This window comes from Castor canadensis, chromosome 4, assembly GCF_047511655.1.
Source record: "Castor canadensis chromosome 4, mCasCan1.hap1v2, whole genome shotgun sequence".
NCBI classification, from domain to species: Eukaryota; Metazoa; Chordata; class Mammalia; order Rodentia; family Castoridae; genus Castor; species Castor canadensis.
The window spans coordinates 167427315-167443629 of NC_133389.1; the positions used below are offsets into that span (position 1 = coordinate 167427315).

Genomic DNA, 16315 nt, shown 5'->3' on the forward strand with positions numbered 1-16315 from the left:
TGGGATGTACAAGGCCGAGCACACCAGGGCTCCTTAGACTACCTTGGTATGAAAGAGGCTGCTACCTGACTTTACAGGCTGTAAGAGAGGGCCTGGCACCATGACATTAAGGGTAGACTGAAAATCCAAGGGCCCTCCTGCAATGTTCCCAACAGGGGATGGCTCCAAGGAAGTGAGGGCCTTGTGAAACAAAACTCAGGGTAAAGACTTGGAACCAAGTCTCAGATAAAGGATGGGGACAGTGAGTTAGTGTACTACAGCTGCTATCACAAAGTATCACAAATGGAGGAACTTAAACCACAGACATTTATTGTCTTCCATTCTGGAGGCCAGAAGTCTGGTGCAGGGCTGGGCTACCTTTGAAGATGCTAGGGAAGGATCTGTTCCAGGCCTCAATCCCAGCTTCTGGTATTTCTTTGGCTTGTGGCAGCGTAACACCAGCATTCACATGTTCTCTCAGTGTGATCTGTGTCCAAATTTCCTTTTTTTTTTTTTAAATAAGGACACATCATATTGGATAAGGAGCCCACCTCCTCTAGTATGGCCTTATCTTAACATCTGCAATAATTTTATTTCCAAATAAGGGCACATTCTGAGATACTGGAGGTTAAGGCTTCACATATGAATTTTGGGGGACACAATTCAACTCCCAATAGATGAGCCTCATATTCTGCATTTTGGGACACAGTCACATGTTCTGCCTATGTACAGCTGACTCCTGTGACTGGCATCTTTCACCTTTATTTTTTTAAATGGTGGTACTAGGATTTGAACTCAGGGCCTTGAGCTTTCGAGGCAGGCACTCAACCACTTGAGCCACTCTGTCAGCCTATTCTTTCACCTTTTAGGCACCCTCTGAACTGGGACCATAATGGGAGGCTTGGAGCAGTTAAATGCTTGTGGCTGGGACTCTCACCTTTAATATACCAATGATGCCCAAACCTGTGGGCAGCCTTTTTCTCCAGCTGTGATCAAGTTAATAGTCCTCCCTAAATCTCCACATCCTCAGCTGAAATGGGAATAACATTAGCTCCCTGCTATGAGGCAGGGAGCATAGAGGGGGCCCACCTAGCCCCGGCTTTGGGCACAAAGCAAAGTGGGTGTCCAGGGGATCCTAGCTCCTTTTCCTCAGTCGCCTTGGAAGGCTCTGCAATGCAGAAACTCTTGGGTTGGGCTGAGATCCTGAGAGGAAGGGTCATAGGGTAAAGTACATACCCAAGGTCATAGGGCCTGTCCCTTCTTCCCTCCTTTCCACTCCCCTTGCTGACTCCCAGGCATTTATTCTGCAGGGCCTGGCCAGCCCAGTGCCTGCTGCCCCAGAGCAGCTCATTCTCCCCTCTCATCCCCTTTGCAATCCTAAGGGTTCAGGATTGCCCTTCCACAGATGTTTATCAAGGGATTTTATGAGTATGACCATTGTGCCAGGTGCTCAGTTTCAGAGAGACCCAAGGAAGGTCAGACTGGGGTCTGGTAGCTCCTTCCAAAGACCTTTGACCTTGGGAAATGAGATGTGACTTCTGGGGTGGGAGAGGAAATGTGGAAACTCAGCCACAGCATTTTCAAGAGTTGGATGGAACTTTGGAACACTCCTATTTGAATCCTCTCGCTACAGATGGGCAAACAGGTTCAGGGACGGGAGGTAATGTGCCAAGGTCAAATGTTGGGTGGTACCAGGTGCCAGAAGTCAGGCCTTTGAAGGGCATCGACTGTACTGGGACTTTAGCAGGAGGTGGTGGTGCTTCCAGGTGTCTCATCTCAGTTCCCAAGATGAAGGGGCTTGTGTTAGCGCAGAGGAAGGAGAGAAGGGGTCGCCTCTGGGGCTCATGAGAGGCTAAAAGCAAGGTAGGCGAGTGTGTTTGAGGGACTGTGGGAATTCAGAACCGTGCACCCGCCCCAGCTAATGAGTGGGGCGCCTGGAGAAGGGGCGTGTGGGCAGGTGGGGTCCTGCGGGGGCCCGCGCGTGAGGCCCGCGCAGGCCGGGGCGGGGTGAGTCACGGCCCGCCCGCTCCCATTGTGCGGCCCGGCGGCGGCGGCGGCGGCGGCGGAGCCGAGCGCTAGGAGGTGGAGCCGCAGGCTGCGGGCTCCGGCGCCTGCGTCCGCTCGGCCCGGCTCTGCGCGGCTAGAGGCCGAACGGGAGCTCGGCAGTCGCGCCCGGGAGCCAGCGGGGAGGGACATGGGGCGCGGCGAGCTGCCCGGGCCCCTCAGGCTCCAAAGCCCCAAGGTACCGCGGGGCGGGGCGCGGCCACCGGGACCGGGCAGGGACACCCAGTTGTCCCGGGCGCGGCTGGGCCTTGGAGGGGCGCATGGGCCGGGCGCGGGAATCTGGCTCCAGGGAGGGGGCTATCAGCTCCAGGATCTCGACCCCGCCCTCCTCTCCCAGGGCTCCCCACTAGGCCTCCGCTGCGCCCCCTTCTCGCCCCGGGCTTGGGTTCCTTAGTGAGCGTGCACCTCCCAACCCGCCAGCCCAGCAATGGCCAACGGAGTGATCCCGCCGCCCGGGGGCGCCTCCCCCCTACCCCAGGTGACTGACGCGCGGGGGTAAGGGGAGGAGGGGCGGGAAGGACCCTGAGAAGGAGCAGAGCGTCCTTTGGCCGACCCTGGGACCTCCAGATCCAGGGATGGAGCTGGGCTGGTGGTATGAAGAAAGAGTGGGTCTTTAGTGTTTTTTAGATTCATGGCACCCTCTCCTCCCAAGGCCTGGGAGCCTGCAGAGGGTGGTTTCTGGGATGCTGACCCAGGCCTGGGCTCAGAGGAAAAGGGCTGTTGAAGATGGAGCCTACTGGTTCCATCTAGAGCATGGAGTTGGGGTGGGTGGGGGGGCGTTCATGAGCCAGGGTCCTTAGGAGAGGCTGTCTGGGCCTGCAGGTCCGGGTGCCCTTGGAGGAGCCCCCTCTGGGTCCAGATGTGGAGGAGGACGATGATGATTTGGGCAAGACCTTGGCTGTGAGCAGGTTTGGGGACCTCATCAGCAAGCCCCCAGCCTGGGACCCTGAGAAGCCCAGTCGCAGCTACAGCGAGCGGGACTTTGAGTGTGGGTAGCCTTGGGACCCCTAGTGTGGCCGCCTTCACCACCATCACCTTCATCGCCACCATCACTGTGCTCACCTCCGGCTTGATCACTTAGTGCCATCCTGTGCTGGACTCTGTGCTGGGCCACCACCACCATGCCATGTTAAGTCATTACTGCCTCCCTCACTCATTGCCTGTCACCCACCAGGGGAGCTGGGCCCCAGACTAGGGGAGATGTAGGGAGATGGGCCTGAGGCCTCTCTTGGTGACCTTCATTTTCCCCTTTGGCCCTGTTTGCTTCCTCCTCTCTGCCATGTCCTACATTGTGTCCCCCTCAGCTCCTGTTTTTCTTCCTTGCTGTATCATGTGCCCCCCCCCCTTATCCTCCCCCTTCCCTTTTGTGACTTTCCTTCTCCATCTCTCCTGCCCCACTCTATCAGGCGTCACCATTGCCAGGAACATGCACACAGGTGTTGGGGGAGGGGGATCCTGGCTCTGGAGGAAGGACTAGGGAGGCCTTGAGCGAGAATAAGGTGTGTGCCCCCTGGTGTGGAAGGGCCCCCCTTCTGCTGTGGGGGGCCTCAACTGGCTCTCCTGCACTCCTAGTTCACCGTCACACATCCCACCACACCCACCACCCGCTTTCGGCCCGCCTGCCTCCACCCCACAAGCTGCGGCGATTGCCCCCCACCTCTGCCCGGCACACCAGGAGGAAGAGGAAGAAGGAGAAAACCTCTGCTCCCCCCTCAGAGGGGACACCCCCCATCCAGGAGGAGGGGGGAGCTGGAGCAGATGAAGAGGAGGAGGAAGAAGAAGAAGAAGAGGGGGATTCTGAGACAGAACCTGTGGAACTTCCCCCCTTGGGTCCCCCACAGAAAGCAAAGGTATGGGCCTTCCCTTTGAGTGGGGGTAGGTGGTTAGAGGTAGGGGTGCAGAGAGGATGCAGGCGGACAGTGTTGGGCACTGAGAGGTAAGTGAGCAGGGCCTCAAGCACATCTGTGTGTCCACAGTTCTCCATTGGAAGTGATGAGGATGACAGCCCAGGCCTCTCTGGCAGGGCCACCTGCACCAAGCCCCTGCCCTCGGTGGGCCTATGCTCTGATCAGAGTCCCCAGCACTCCATCAGGTACTGACTCTGTTCTGCAGTCCCCAGCACTGTCCAGAGCAGCTGGCCAAAGCTTCTAATAGTCACTTCCATCCTGACCCTGGGGAGTGTCCTCAGGGAGGCAGGGGCTTCCTCGGTCCACATATCCACATGGTTTACAAGGTGGAGATAACGAGGAGAGAAGTGGAAGGAGCAGAGCCAAGAGTCAAGAACCCTCCATGACCGAGGTGTTGGAGTGAAGAGGGTGGGGTATATGAGAAAGAAGGAGGGACAGTGAGGGAGGAGGGAGGGACAGACATGGTATGGAGAGGAGGCTGTGCCCAGGTGTCCACTAGCCTGGCTGCCTTTCTGCTATTCCCTCTCAAGTCCAAGGTTGTGTGTTGCCTCCTCAGCTCGCCCAGTCCACGGGCACGGACTGCCCGAGTTGCTACAGAGAAGAGCCGGCCCTGGAGCCCGTCTGCCAGCTATGACTTGCGGGAGCGACTGTGCCCAGGCAGTGCCCTGGGCAACCCTGGTGGGCCAGAGCAGCGGGTACCTACTGATGAAGCAGAGGCTCAGATGCTGGGCTCTGCAGACCTGGATGACATGAAGAGTGAGTAAGCCCCTGTGGCAGGCCCATGACTCACTCCCACAGGCTCCCAACTTGCTAGGACCCTTCAAGAGGCCCTGTGTTCTCCCCCACCCAGGTCCCAGTTCCCTCTACAATGTCCCCTGTCTGCTGGAATGGGGCCAGTGGTAGAGATCTCACTACCTCACCAAGCCACCCCTCTGTCAGAGCAGAGATTTCCCTTTGTGATACCTTCATTCCTGATCTTGTCCTCTGAGTCACCCTGGTGTAAGGCAGCGCTCTCTTCTATGTGGTGTTTGAGGACATCATTTTATCTCCCTCTCTCAGGGCCTCTTATCAGTAAACTCTTTTTATCCCTAGCTCTTTACTCTCATTCCCACCAAAACTTGAGGCTGTGCCATATTCACAGGTCCCTGCTTTTCCTTGGGCCAGGGTCGTAGCCACCCTCACCTCATTCCACCACCCTGGCTGTGATCTAGGCACATTCCTTCCATCTTATCAGTGCCCTAGCTTCAGTGCCACCTGTCATCACCCACAGGACTCCGGGCCGAGGCCAGGGGCATCACTGGTCCCGCCCTCCTTGTCCTCAGAACCACAGGGTGTAGGCGGGGGCTGGGGGGTGGTAGGGCTTTGAGCTCAGTACGTCATGGAAAGTTGCCAGGGCCTGAGGACAGGGACAGGAACAATCCGATGGCAGCAACAGCAGCAACAGTGGCAGCAGGATGGGGTGGGGGGGGCAAGGGGAGGGCGTGTTTACAGACACAGGGTGGAGGCTGGTGGCAGCAGGAAGAGGCTTGGGGACATAGGGAGTCAGGGTCAGGAGATCTAACCACCTCTAGCTCTGTGTGGACAAAGACCACTGCTTCCTTGGCTTCCACCTCTTGAGAGAGCCGGGGTTCCAGAAGGGAGCAGGGGCTGAGACCTTGGCCGGTAGAGGAATGATGAGCCTGCTAGAGGATGTCATGGAGCCCAATGGGGCACTAAGCCCTGGTCCCTGGGACACCAAGGACCAGGGCCCTGGGAGGAATCCAGCCCCTAGCCCTTGTGACTTGCTGGCCTCAGAGGACTTAGAGATGTTTGTGCTGGACTCTGAGGACTACGGCCTGTGGGAGCCCAACAGGGGCCAGCTGAGTACCATGGCAGGGGCACCAGCTTGTGAGTAACTGGGTAGCTGGCCTCTCCTCAGCTGCTGGCCTGGGCATGGGCTGGTGGGAGGAGGGGCAAGCAGCTGTGCCTGAGTCTGCCAGGATGGGTACCTATGGAACTGTTGGGGACTCAATACCTCAAGACTGTTGTCAGTTGTGAGCCCCACAAGGGACAGTGGCCATGGCAGGAACTAGAGGGTCTAGTTGGGGCTGTGGACTGTGTTGGGGTTTGCCTTTTTGTTACGACTTGGCAGCTTATCCCCTCTGTGGTTTTGGTGTAGCCTTCCCTTTTCCTGAGTGTAAGTCTCCTTATCCAGGGCCACACTGAATTACGTGGTCCAGGCAGCGTGGCCCCTCAGTGACTGACACTCACCAGGTGGACTGGTAGGACAGAGCAGCGAACTGGGATGACTGGCCATGACCTTAGTCTCTGAGCTTGGCTCCTGGGACTGCAAGTTCACCATCTCTGTAGGTCACCGGCTAGAGGACAACCCCGGTGTGCGGCGGCACTTAGTGAAGAAGTCATCACGGACGCAGGGTGGGAGGGGCAGCCCCAGTGGCCTGGTCCCCATCCTGCGCAGGAAGAAGAAAAAGAAGAAGTTGGACCGGAGACCACACGAGGTAGACAGGACCTTAAGGGTGTGGGCCTGTGGCTTTGAGCCTTGTCTCCCTTCCTCACTGCTTGTCCTATGGTGACGTAGGACAATGCCAGCCTCTTCTGTCAGGAGGCCTGCAGGCCCTCACCTTGCTTCCTCCTTTTCCACAGGTGTTCGTGGAGCTGAATGAGCTGATGCTGGACCGCAGCCAGGAGCCACACTGGCGGGAGACCGCCCGATGGATCAAGTTTGAGGAAGACGTGGAGGAGGAGACGGAACGCTGGGGGAAGCCCCACGTTGCCTCGCTCTCCTTCCGCAGCCTTTTGGAGCTCAGGAGGACCATTGCCCAGGGTAGGGGTCCTCGGGCCTGGCCTGGGCCTGCCTGCCCTCCCCACCACCACTGAGTTCAGCCTGTGCCAGGCTGCCCGGTTCCCTGGGACAACTCCCTAGAATCCTGGGCCGAGGTGAGACCTGGCTATCACTTGGGCCCATGGGTTCTAATGGCTGAGCAGCCATAAGCTCTGAGGGGCAGGGCTGGATTGGTGCCTGGTGCAGAGTGGGCCTTCAGTATCCATCCACAATCTAACCTATGGCTCACCTTGCTTGGTAAGGAGGGGGCTGTCTTACTTTTGTGCTCTGTTTTCACTCTGTTTCGCTGCCTGCGGCAGCGTGGGACTGTGAGTCTGCCAGGGTGCCTTTAGGCACTTGGCTCCCCCAGCACATGTGCCTGCCCTTGGGGAGTAGGCAGGTAGGGGTGGGTTTCCTATCTAACAGGATTGTGTTCTAGGAGCGGCCCTCCTGGACCTGGAGCAAACCACTCTGCCAGGCATCGCACACCTTGTGGTGGAGACCATGATTGTATCTGACCAGATCCGGCCGGAGGATAGGGCCAGTGTCCTGCGGACCTTGCTTCTGAAACACAGGTGTGAGTGGGGTGCCAGGGATAGGTCTGTTTGCTTCAGCTGTCCTTCCAGGAGCATAGACTCTTCTGAGAGGCTGTCATTCATCCTCTGCCCAAATGCTGAAGGTGATGGGGAGTCTGTTCCCCCTTTTTCTTCCTACAGCTCCGACCATTAGAAAGTCCTTATGGTGAAGAGAAGGTGTGGGGGCCTGAACCCTCTACTCCTCCACTACTTGTCTACTCATGGCTATGCCAAGCCTCTCCTCCTAATCTGCCTGGCCCCCCTTTTCCAGCCATCCCAATGATGACAAGGACAGTGGCTTCTTCCCCCGAAACCCATCAAGCTCCAGCGTGAACTCAGTCCTGGGAAATCATCATCCAACCCCCAGCCATGGCCCAGATGGCACAGTGCCAACCATAGCCGATGACCCTGGGGAGCCAGCACCACTGTGGCCGCACGACCCTGATGCCAAGGAGGTCAGTGGTTTTGCTCTGTCCTGGGTCACAGGATTGAGAGGACATCCAGTTTGGGTTGAGGTCTTTGATGACTTTGTTGAGCAGGTTGCCACCATGCTAGGCTTGTAGAGTATCTATAGGTGACATGCATGAGGGGTACTTGTCTTCAGCACAGGTGTGGGGTTTCAATGTAGTGGTGTGGCAGACCCAGGAGAGCCATCTAGATAAAAGAAGGCAGAGATAATATGGAGCTTAGAGGACAGGTACAGATCCTGAGGTGGTCCCCTGATGATGTGATGCCACAATCCTAACTGTCCCTGTCTAAGCTGGGGAGAGAGGAAGCAGAGTCCAGATTCAGGGCTGGAGCAAGGGATGGGAAGGCCTGCTACGGCCTCTGGTCTGGGTCCCAGCCCTATTCCAGTTCTGCGTCCTCAGAAGCCTCTGCACATGCCCGGGGGAGACAGTCACCGGGGGAAAAGCCTGAAGCTGCTGGAGAAGATCCCTGAAGATGCTGAGGCCACTGTTGTGCTTGTGGGTGAGAAGGGCTGGGTGCTGGGGGCAGGGGTTTACAGAGTGTGGTGCCTCCACTGTGGCCTGCTTATCTTGAGCTCTGACTGGGGGCTATTCTCAGTTCTTCTTGCCTGCTTCCTATCTCATTTTCTACCATCTTGAATGGCTGCTAGTTTATGTAGTACCATTATGAGAATTAGACAAAAGCAGTCCCCTTATTTAATACCCTTAATTTCTACCTGCTGGTAAATTGTAATAATATATAAACACATAAATGAATAGGGTCCCTGTAGATTGAGGTTTCTTTGCAGTGCACAACTTTCTCTACTGTGCATAAAAGCCCCAGATCCCCTTTCAAGGCTTGCCTTGACAACTCTCCTTTGCCCAGAGCTGTCTGCTATCCTCTTCCTCCAGGCTGTGTGCCTTTCTTGGAGCAGCCAGCAGCAGCCTTTGTGCGGCTGAGTGAGGCTGTGCTCTTGGAGTCTGTACTTGAAGTCCCGGTACCTGTTCGCTTCCTCTTCGTGATGCTGGGGCCCAGCCACACCAGTACCGACTACCATGAGCTTGGGCGCTCCATTGCCACCCTCATGTCTGACAAGGTGGGCCCCGTACCCCAGGCTGGGCTCTCTAGGCCTATGCTCCTGGGCCTGCTTGTTCCCTAGCTCTCTCATTGCCACAGTAGCACCCATGGAAGCAAGGGTGCTAGAGGCCCTCTTGGGTGGAGGCAGTGTTCTGGAGTGTAGCTGGGGAAATGTTGGCCCAAGGTAGAAAATAAAACCCTGGGTTGGAAAGTGGGAGTAGGGGGCGATGTAGGGGGGATGGAAGTGGGAGGGAGAGAAATAGCCCTAAATCGTTGGATGTAGTAGGAGTTGTGAATGGGAGGTCTGGTGAGGCTGGCATTTGCTGCAGTTTTTCCTGGGATTTGACAGAAGGGTCCTTTAGCCAGGCATAATGTTTGGGATATTTATCAGCCTGTAGGGTGTGATCACTGCCCAGTCAGAATGGTTCTGGAGGCCCCTCTGTACTAAGCAGTACCACTAGTTGTTGCATGTGGAAAAGTCTGGAAGCCCTATGGGGAAGAGAGGACATCTGAGAAGATCAGGGCAGTGACTGCCTGCTGTCTGCAGGGATCTGTGTCAGTGTTTTGTTTTTTTTTTTTTTTGGTGGGACTGGGGTTTGAATTCAGGGTTTCATGCTTACAAAGCAGGTACTCTACCACTTGAGCCACACCTCCAGTACATTTTGCTTCGGTTATTTTGGACATGAGGGTCTTGTGAACTATTTGCTCAGGCTGTTCTTGAACCTTGATCCTCCTGATCTCAGCCTCCTAAGTAATTAGGATTACAGGTGTGAGCCGCTGGTACCCGGCTATGTGTGTCTCTATTTTGATAACTGGTATTGCTGGATTGTACCAGCATATGTGGTTGACCATCTGCCCTGCCTCAGCTCTGTCATTCCACACCTTCTCTCTGAAGTTCTCCTCTGGGGCCCCCTCATCTGGTCCCTGAGAGCCATGACCTCCCTTCACCCAGCTGTTTCACGAGGCTGCCTACCAGGCAGATGACCGGCAGGACCTGCTGGGTGCCATCAGTGAGTTCTTGGATGGCAGCATTGTGATCCCGCCATCGGAGGTGGAGGGCCGCGACCTGCTGCGCTCTGTGGCTGCATTCCAGCGTGAGCTGCTGAGGAAGCGGCGAGAGCGGGAGCAGACCAAAGTTGAGATGACCACCCGGGGGGGCTATGTGGCCCCTGGCAAAGGTCAGACCCATTGTGGCTGAGTCCCCCTGACACACTCCCTCATCCCAGGGCACCAGCCCTGTCCTGACTCTCTGAGTCCTTTGTGTTACTTTAACTTCCCATCGCTGACCCCCTAGTCCCAGGCTGCATGGGGATAAGCTTGGGGCCTCCATTCAGGAGGGAGTGGTCTGTATTCCAACAGCTCCTTGTTCCCCCAGAGCTGTCTTTGGAGATGGGAGGCTCTGAGACAACGCCTGAAGATGATCCCCTGCTGCGGACAGGCTCAGTGTTTGGGGGGCTTGTCCGGGATGTGAAACGGAGGTACCCACACTATCCTAGTGACCTGCGAGATGCCCTGCATTCCCAGTGTGTGGCCGCTGTGCTCTTCATCTACTTCGCGGCCCTCAGCCCTGCCATCACCTTTGGAGGGCTGCTAGGTGAGGGGAGAGGAGAGGTGGGGCTTCTGTGATCACTTTGGGGACCCAGTGTCACCTGTAGGATTTCCAGGGATTATTGTAGGGGGCTAATGGTCAGGGAGGCAAGGAAAGCTATGACCATCTTAAGAGTTGCTGGGTCGGGAGGCCTTGGTGATCCCTGTTGGGAGCTATAAAGTGAGAGGGGGAGCTGGACGTGGTGAGACACACCTGTAATCCCAGCACTTGGGAGGCTAAGGCAGGAGGATTATGAGTTCCAGGCCAGTCTGAGTTATGTAATGAGACTTTTGTCTCAAAAAATAAAAACAGTGTGAGGGAAGTGGGAGAGGTGCAAGGGGTCGGGGATCCTGCAAATCACCTTGGGACTAGAGGGAGACCAGTAAGAATGGAGGTGGGCAGGGGTCCCGTCCATGGCTGTGGGGCCACTTTGCTCTTGCTTGGGTTCCCAATTTAGAATAAGCTAGATGAGGAAAGGGGACAGATAGAAAGCTGGGTTAGGTCCACCCACTGACCCTTGCCTACCCCAGGAGAGAAGACTGAGGGGCTGATGGGTGTGTCTGAGCTGATTGTATCCACGGCTGTGCTTGGTGTCCTCTTCTCTCTGCTGGGGGCCCAGCCGCTGCTGGTGGTCGGCTTTTCGGGGCCTTTGCTCGTCTTTGAAGAAGCCTTTTTCAAGGTGAAGCCTGCTTTGCCCCTCCTTCCTCAGTGATGCCTTGTCTCTGCCCTTCCTCACCCAGGTGATGGGTCCCTGTGTTCTCTCTCTCTCCTCTTCCTCACCTCACCCCTGCCCATCCTGAGGGTCACGAGTGTCCAGGGCAGACTGCATGTGTGGGTAACCACCCCACCCTTCCCCAGTTCTGCCGAGCCCAGGATCTGGAGTACCTTACTGGCCGAGTGTGGGTTGGCCTCTGGCTGGTCGTCTTTGTCCTGGCTCTGGTGGCTGCTGAGGGCAGCTTCCTGGTCCGCTACATCTCACCGTTCACCCAGGAGATCTTTGCCTTCCTTATCTCGCTCATTTTCATCTATGAGACCTTCCACAAACTCTACAAGGTGGTAGTCCCAAAGGTTGGGTGGAGATGGGGCCTGGGTAGTGCCCCAGGGAAGGCAGAAGGGGGAGGCATGGGGACAAGGGGACAGGGAGACGGGCTCTACTGGATGTGGGTCTGTGAGGAGAGGTGGAGATACGAACGTCTGGGCTAGGTCTGAGTTGAAGGGGAGGGAGTTAGGCCCAAAGGGGGTCAGTGCAAGACTCTAGGCAACTGGTGGGAGGCTCACCTGCACAGGTGTGTGATGGTGTAGGATACTGGCTATGTGTCCTTGGCTCACCTTTTGTAGGTTGTGTGTGGCAGGGGGCCACCCTGTCCATCACAGGTGTACTAAAGGTGATGAAGTCAGGGTCACCTGCCAGGTAAGCAATAAGGTGTCCTTGCTTTCTGCACAGGTATTCACAGAACACCCACTGCTGCCATTCTACCCCCCTGAGGTGGCCCTGGAGAGGGGCTTGGAGACTGGCCTGGAGATGAATGGCAGTGCCCTGCCCCCCACCGAAGGACCTTCAGGCCCAAGGAACCAGCCCAATACGGCCCTGCTGTCTCTCATCCTCATGCTGGGGACCTTCCTTATTGCCTTCTTCCTACGCAAGTTCAGGAACAGCCGCTTCCTGGGTGGCAAGGTGTGTGGCTTCCAGGTGTGGAGCCCCCGATTTCCTGCTGTCACTGTTCAGCTTGGCTCCTGAGAGAGGCTGCACCCCTTCCCCTCTCTGGCCAGCCAGTCTGGCAGTCCCTCCACCCATCAGAAGCCTTCTTGGGTGTCTTCTCACTGGTTCCTCATAGTTCAGTCAAGACCAGAATTCCTCCAGGTGGGGCTGGTACCAATGTGAAGGACCTAGAGAGACAAGTTCCCAGCTTGACCCCAGGAAGGATCCAAGGGAAGCTGCTGACCCTCACTCTGCTTCTGCTTCCTACCCTGGCCGGCCCTTCTACAGGCTCGCCGTATCATTGGGGATTTTGGCATCCCTATCTCCATTCTGGTGATGGTCTTGGTGGACTACTCCATTACAGACACCTACACACAGGTGAGCAAGCCTGGCCGGCCCCTGGTGCTCACCCCCATGCTCAGGGCTACAACCCAGCTCTCTTAGAGGAGAGGCCACCTGCTGGGACCACACTGGGGCAGTGGGATTGGGGTTCTGGGAGCAGCTCTGAGGTCCAGTCGGGGCTGTCCAGGGAGTCTGACCCATTGGTGATCTTAGGGAGGAATCTGGAGGAGCAGGTGGGGACTGGGGCAAGATGACAGGTCTGATGGCTCTGGAGCTCAGGGAGGTATTTCAGATTCACACCCTGTACAGACCTTGGAGAATAAGAGCCTTTGGAGAATGCAAAACCAGTTTTCCCCAGTTCTCCAGAGTTTGGTCCTACAACTCAGACCTTGGCAGGAGCAGCTGCTGTGTGGGCTCCTGCTTGGGGAGACTGTGTTCCTGACCTGTCTTCTCTCTTGCCATGCAGAAGCTGACAGTGCCCACAGGGCTCTCAGTGACCTCCCCCCATAAGCGCACGTGGTTCATTCCACCCCTGGGCAGTGCCCGCCCTTTCCCACCCTGGATGATGGTGGCAGCTGCTGTCCCTGCTCTCCTGGTCCTCATCCTGATATTCATGGAGACACAGATCACTGCGTGAGAGGGCTGGGGCATGGGTGGGAGACAAGGGGGAGGGCCAGAGCCAGGCTCCATGGCTTTGTTTCAGGGTTAAGGTAGGGACATCTTACTGGGGTATGATACCAGGTAGGCAGCAGCTGTGGTAAGCCTTGAGGGCATTGTGTGTCTGCAGCTGGCAGAGGTGAGGAGGAGGTGAGGGGAGCTGGAGCAGTGGGATTGGGGCAGGGCTAGGGCATGAGGACCTAGGCATGATTTTCCTGTGAGGGTTTGACATGATGCCCGCCTGTCACCACCACTGTTTGTTGGGTGGCACTTGACAGGATGTTCTCTCACCCAGGGATGCTCACACATACCTCATTTTGGTTAGACCAAAATAACATGGTGAGATCTGGCAGCTGGCTTTTGTGGTGTTTTAAATATTCACAGTATGAGAATTTGGCTCAGATTTGCTGCAATGTGAGAACTTCAATTTGGGAACTTGAGAGAAGAAGCTGGCAGATCTGGGGAGAACTGTTGACTGCACATCTCTCCCTTGTACCCCGGTCCTGTGTGCGAGCTGTGCTCACTGCAGGCCCGCCTGCCAGCCTCTGCTCCCTGTCCTCCTGGCAGGCTCATCGTTAGCCAGAAAGCGCGGAGGCTGCTCAAGGGCTCTGGCTTCCATCTCGACCTGCTGCTGATCGGCTCCCTGGGTGGTCTCTGTGGGCTGTTTGGGTTGCCTTGGCTCACAGCTGCCACTGTCCGCTCCGTTACCCATGTCAATGCACTGACAGTGATGCGCACTGCCATTGCACCCGGCGACAAGCCCCAGATCCAGGAGGTGCGGGAACAGCGAGTCACCGGTGTGCTTATTGCCAGCCTTGTGGGTGAGAGCCTGGCCCACCCCAAAGAAACACTTTTCTTCAGGCCCCGTGGCCTGAGTCCTCCCTATCCTAGGCTTGGCCCAGGTCCCTTCTCAATATGCACTGTGTCATGTCCTGCCTTTCCTCTGGCCCCCAACCTGTACTCTGTGATCCCTTCTTCCCTGAGCCCTTCCTGGTTCTCTGTCCTGATCTGTCTGTTCATGAGGTCCAGCTGATCAGTTAGGTGCATTGTGATCCCTCATCCCCAGGCCCACTTGTCCTCATGGGGGCTGTCATGGGGTCAGGTTGGTCTGTGTCACCTCCTCCAGGTCTGTCCATCGTCATGGGGGCCGTGCTACGCCGGATCCCATTGGCTGTGCTCTTTGGGATTTTCCTGTACATGGGGGTCACATCACTGTCTGGTATCCAGTTGTCTCAGCGTTTGTTGCTCATCCTTATGCCAGCAAAACACCATCCTGAGCAGCCCTACGTGACCAAGGTCGGGACAGGGTCCCTGGAGGTGGAGAGGTAGGGAGGTGATGGGAAGGGTTCCAGAGAGATCTCTGGGCTAGGATGAATAAGATCAGGGTAAGTTGGGACCTGGGGGTCACATTCCCAAAGGCATAGGTGGGAGCTGATTGTGGCTGCTGGGATTTGAGACCCGATGCCCATTCTCCCAGGTGAAGACATGGCGGATGCACCTGTTCACCTGCATCCAGCTGGGCTGCATTGCACTACTCTGGGTGGTCAAGTCCACAGCGGCCTCACTGGCCTTTCCCTTCCTGCTGCTGCTCACAGTGCCTCTGAGGCGTTGCCTTCTGCCACGGCTCTTCCAGGACAGGGAGCTGCAGGCGGTAAGGGATGGTGGTTTGGGGTAGATGGGCACTGGAATCAGATACCTGGGTTCCAATCTCTGTGCAGCCATTGGTTGGTTTGTGTGACCTTAGGCAAGTTACCATACCTGAAATCTTACTTTCCTCTATATAGTGGGGCTGATAATAGTTTATACTCTACAGGACTGCTGGGACAACTAAATAGCCAATCCAAGTAGAGCACTTAGTGTGGCTTTGGTACTAGAATAAGCACAGGACTGCTGCAGACAGCTGTGCAAGTTGTACCTTGAACAAAAGCACTCAGCTGAGGATGAGTACAGGTGAAATCTTTCCTGACCTTTGTATTTGTCAGCTAGAGGCAGGAACATCTTTTTGCAATTCATCCATACTCAAACATGGTATACAGAGGCACCACAGAACTAGAAGTAGCCCTAGGAAAGAACTTCATATGTAGTGGTTGCAAGTAATCTTGTGGGGGAAAATTTTTTTCCACTTGGAGTTGTGGTCTTGCAGACAGTGGGGCCCAGGGAAGGAAGGTCTGGGATCAGGGAGAGCTGCTGGTTTGAGGAGGACCGGGGCCTCCTCAAGGAGGGAATGAGTCTGCTCCCTTCCCTTCACCAACCTTGTGCTCCCTTCTGCAGTTGGACTCGGAAGATGCTGAGCCAAACTTTGATGAGGATGGCCAGGATGAGTACAACGAGCTGCACATGCCCGTGTGATCCCTGAGGATGGTGCCCCTCGGAGACCCCATCTTAGTGATTGATAGATCCCAGGACCCCAGGCAGGGTCTGGGAGCTCCTCGCAACCCTGGGATGTGCCTGGAGCCAGTGCTCATGCTAGGCCAGTGGCCTCCCTGACTAGGGGCTGGGCCTTTCACAGACCAGAGACACAGGCTTTGAACTCATTATAACCACACTCCTTGTCTTGTGTCTGCCTCATTTTCTTGTTCCATCTCTAGTTTCTCAGGTCACAGTTATCCATCTGGAATTGGAAGCATTCCATTATCAGGGTCATAAAAACCGGGAGAGGTTTGAGGCAAGGACACAGTCCTTGGGAAAAGGGGGGAGAATCAAGACTGCAGAAGGTCAAAGCTGGGGCTTATCTTACCCCCCTCAGGCCCCCTCATGCAAGGCTGAGGAGCAGGAGGCTCAAGGTCTGCTCAAGGTCACATGCAGATGAATCCAGCCCCTGCTAAGAGGGAGGGGGTAGGGAGCTGAGAGGGAGGGGGTAGGGAGCCGAGAGGGAGACATTTGCTCCACTTTAGCCTCTAGAGAAATCAGTGTGTGTCCCATGGTGTGGGGCTATAGAACAGAACAGAAAATGCTTAGCTTATTTTTCTTTCCTTCTTGGCATTCTGGGGAGTAGGGACGCAGCCCAGTCCCCTAGACGCCAGGGTGGTGCTGGATTTGGGGCCCCTAGATAAGTTTAGATTCTCCTGGCTTAGAAGAGAAGCAGTTCTGGGATTCCTGAAGGCACTCCTTGTGCAACAGTCCCTGTTTTGCCAGAAATAACCTGGGAGGCCTCGAGGA

The 16315-nt window shown here is 56.1% G+C and overlaps 1 protein-coding gene across 7 annotated transcripts; it reads left to right on the top strand.

Moving 5' to 3' along the window:
* Window positions 1–1620: 1620 nt before the first annotated feature.
* Slc4a3 (solute carrier family 4 member 3) lies at window positions 1621–15713 on the top strand. 7 transcript variants are annotated; one of them, XM_074071826.1, is made up of 23 exons: window positions 1621–1639; window positions 2464–2521; window positions 2866–3031; window positions 3616–3893; window positions 4020–4135; window positions 4507–4706; window positions 6300–6448; window positions 6594–6774; window positions 7211–7346; window positions 7618–7801; window positions 8216–8315; window positions 8705–8889; window positions 9823–10048; window positions 10246–10464; window positions 10989–11137; window positions 11317–11511; window positions 11903–12133; window positions 12446–12535; window positions 12966–13132; window positions 13724–13977; window positions 14283–14452; window positions 14634–14807; window positions 15428–15713. In XM_074071826.1, exons 2-23 carry the CDS (start codon window positions 2471–2473, stop codon window positions 15503–15505), a joined length of 3699 nt encoding a protein of 1232 aa, XP_073927927.1. In that variant the 5' UTR covers window positions 1621–1639; window positions 2464–2470; the 3' UTR covers window positions 15506–15713. The 7 variants fall into 7 exon arrangements, with proteins under 7 accessions (XP_073927927.1, XP_073927925.1, XP_073927924.1 ...); XM_074071824.1 differs by lacking the exon at window positions 1621–1639 and adding an exon at window positions 1708–1842 and having other exon boundaries at window positions 2381–2521; XM_074071823.1 differs by lacking the exon at window positions 1621–1639 and adding an exon at window positions 2064–2221 and having other exon boundaries at window positions 2381–2521.
* Window positions 15714–16315: the final 602 nt, after the last annotated feature.

Coding starts and splice junctions, on each gene's coding strand:
- Slc4a3 (XM_074071826.1), top strand. CDS start 2,471: ATGGCCAACGGAGTGATCCCGCCGCCCGGGGGCGCCTCCCCCCTACCC. Junction 6,449..6,593: donor TGGACCGGAGACCACACGAG/GTAGACAGGACC, acceptor CCTTTTCCACAG/GTGTTCGTGGAGCTGAATGA. Junction 7,347..7,617: donor ACCTTGCTTCTGAAACACAG/GTGTGAGTGGGG, acceptor CCCCTTTTCCAG/CCATCCCAATGATGACAAGG.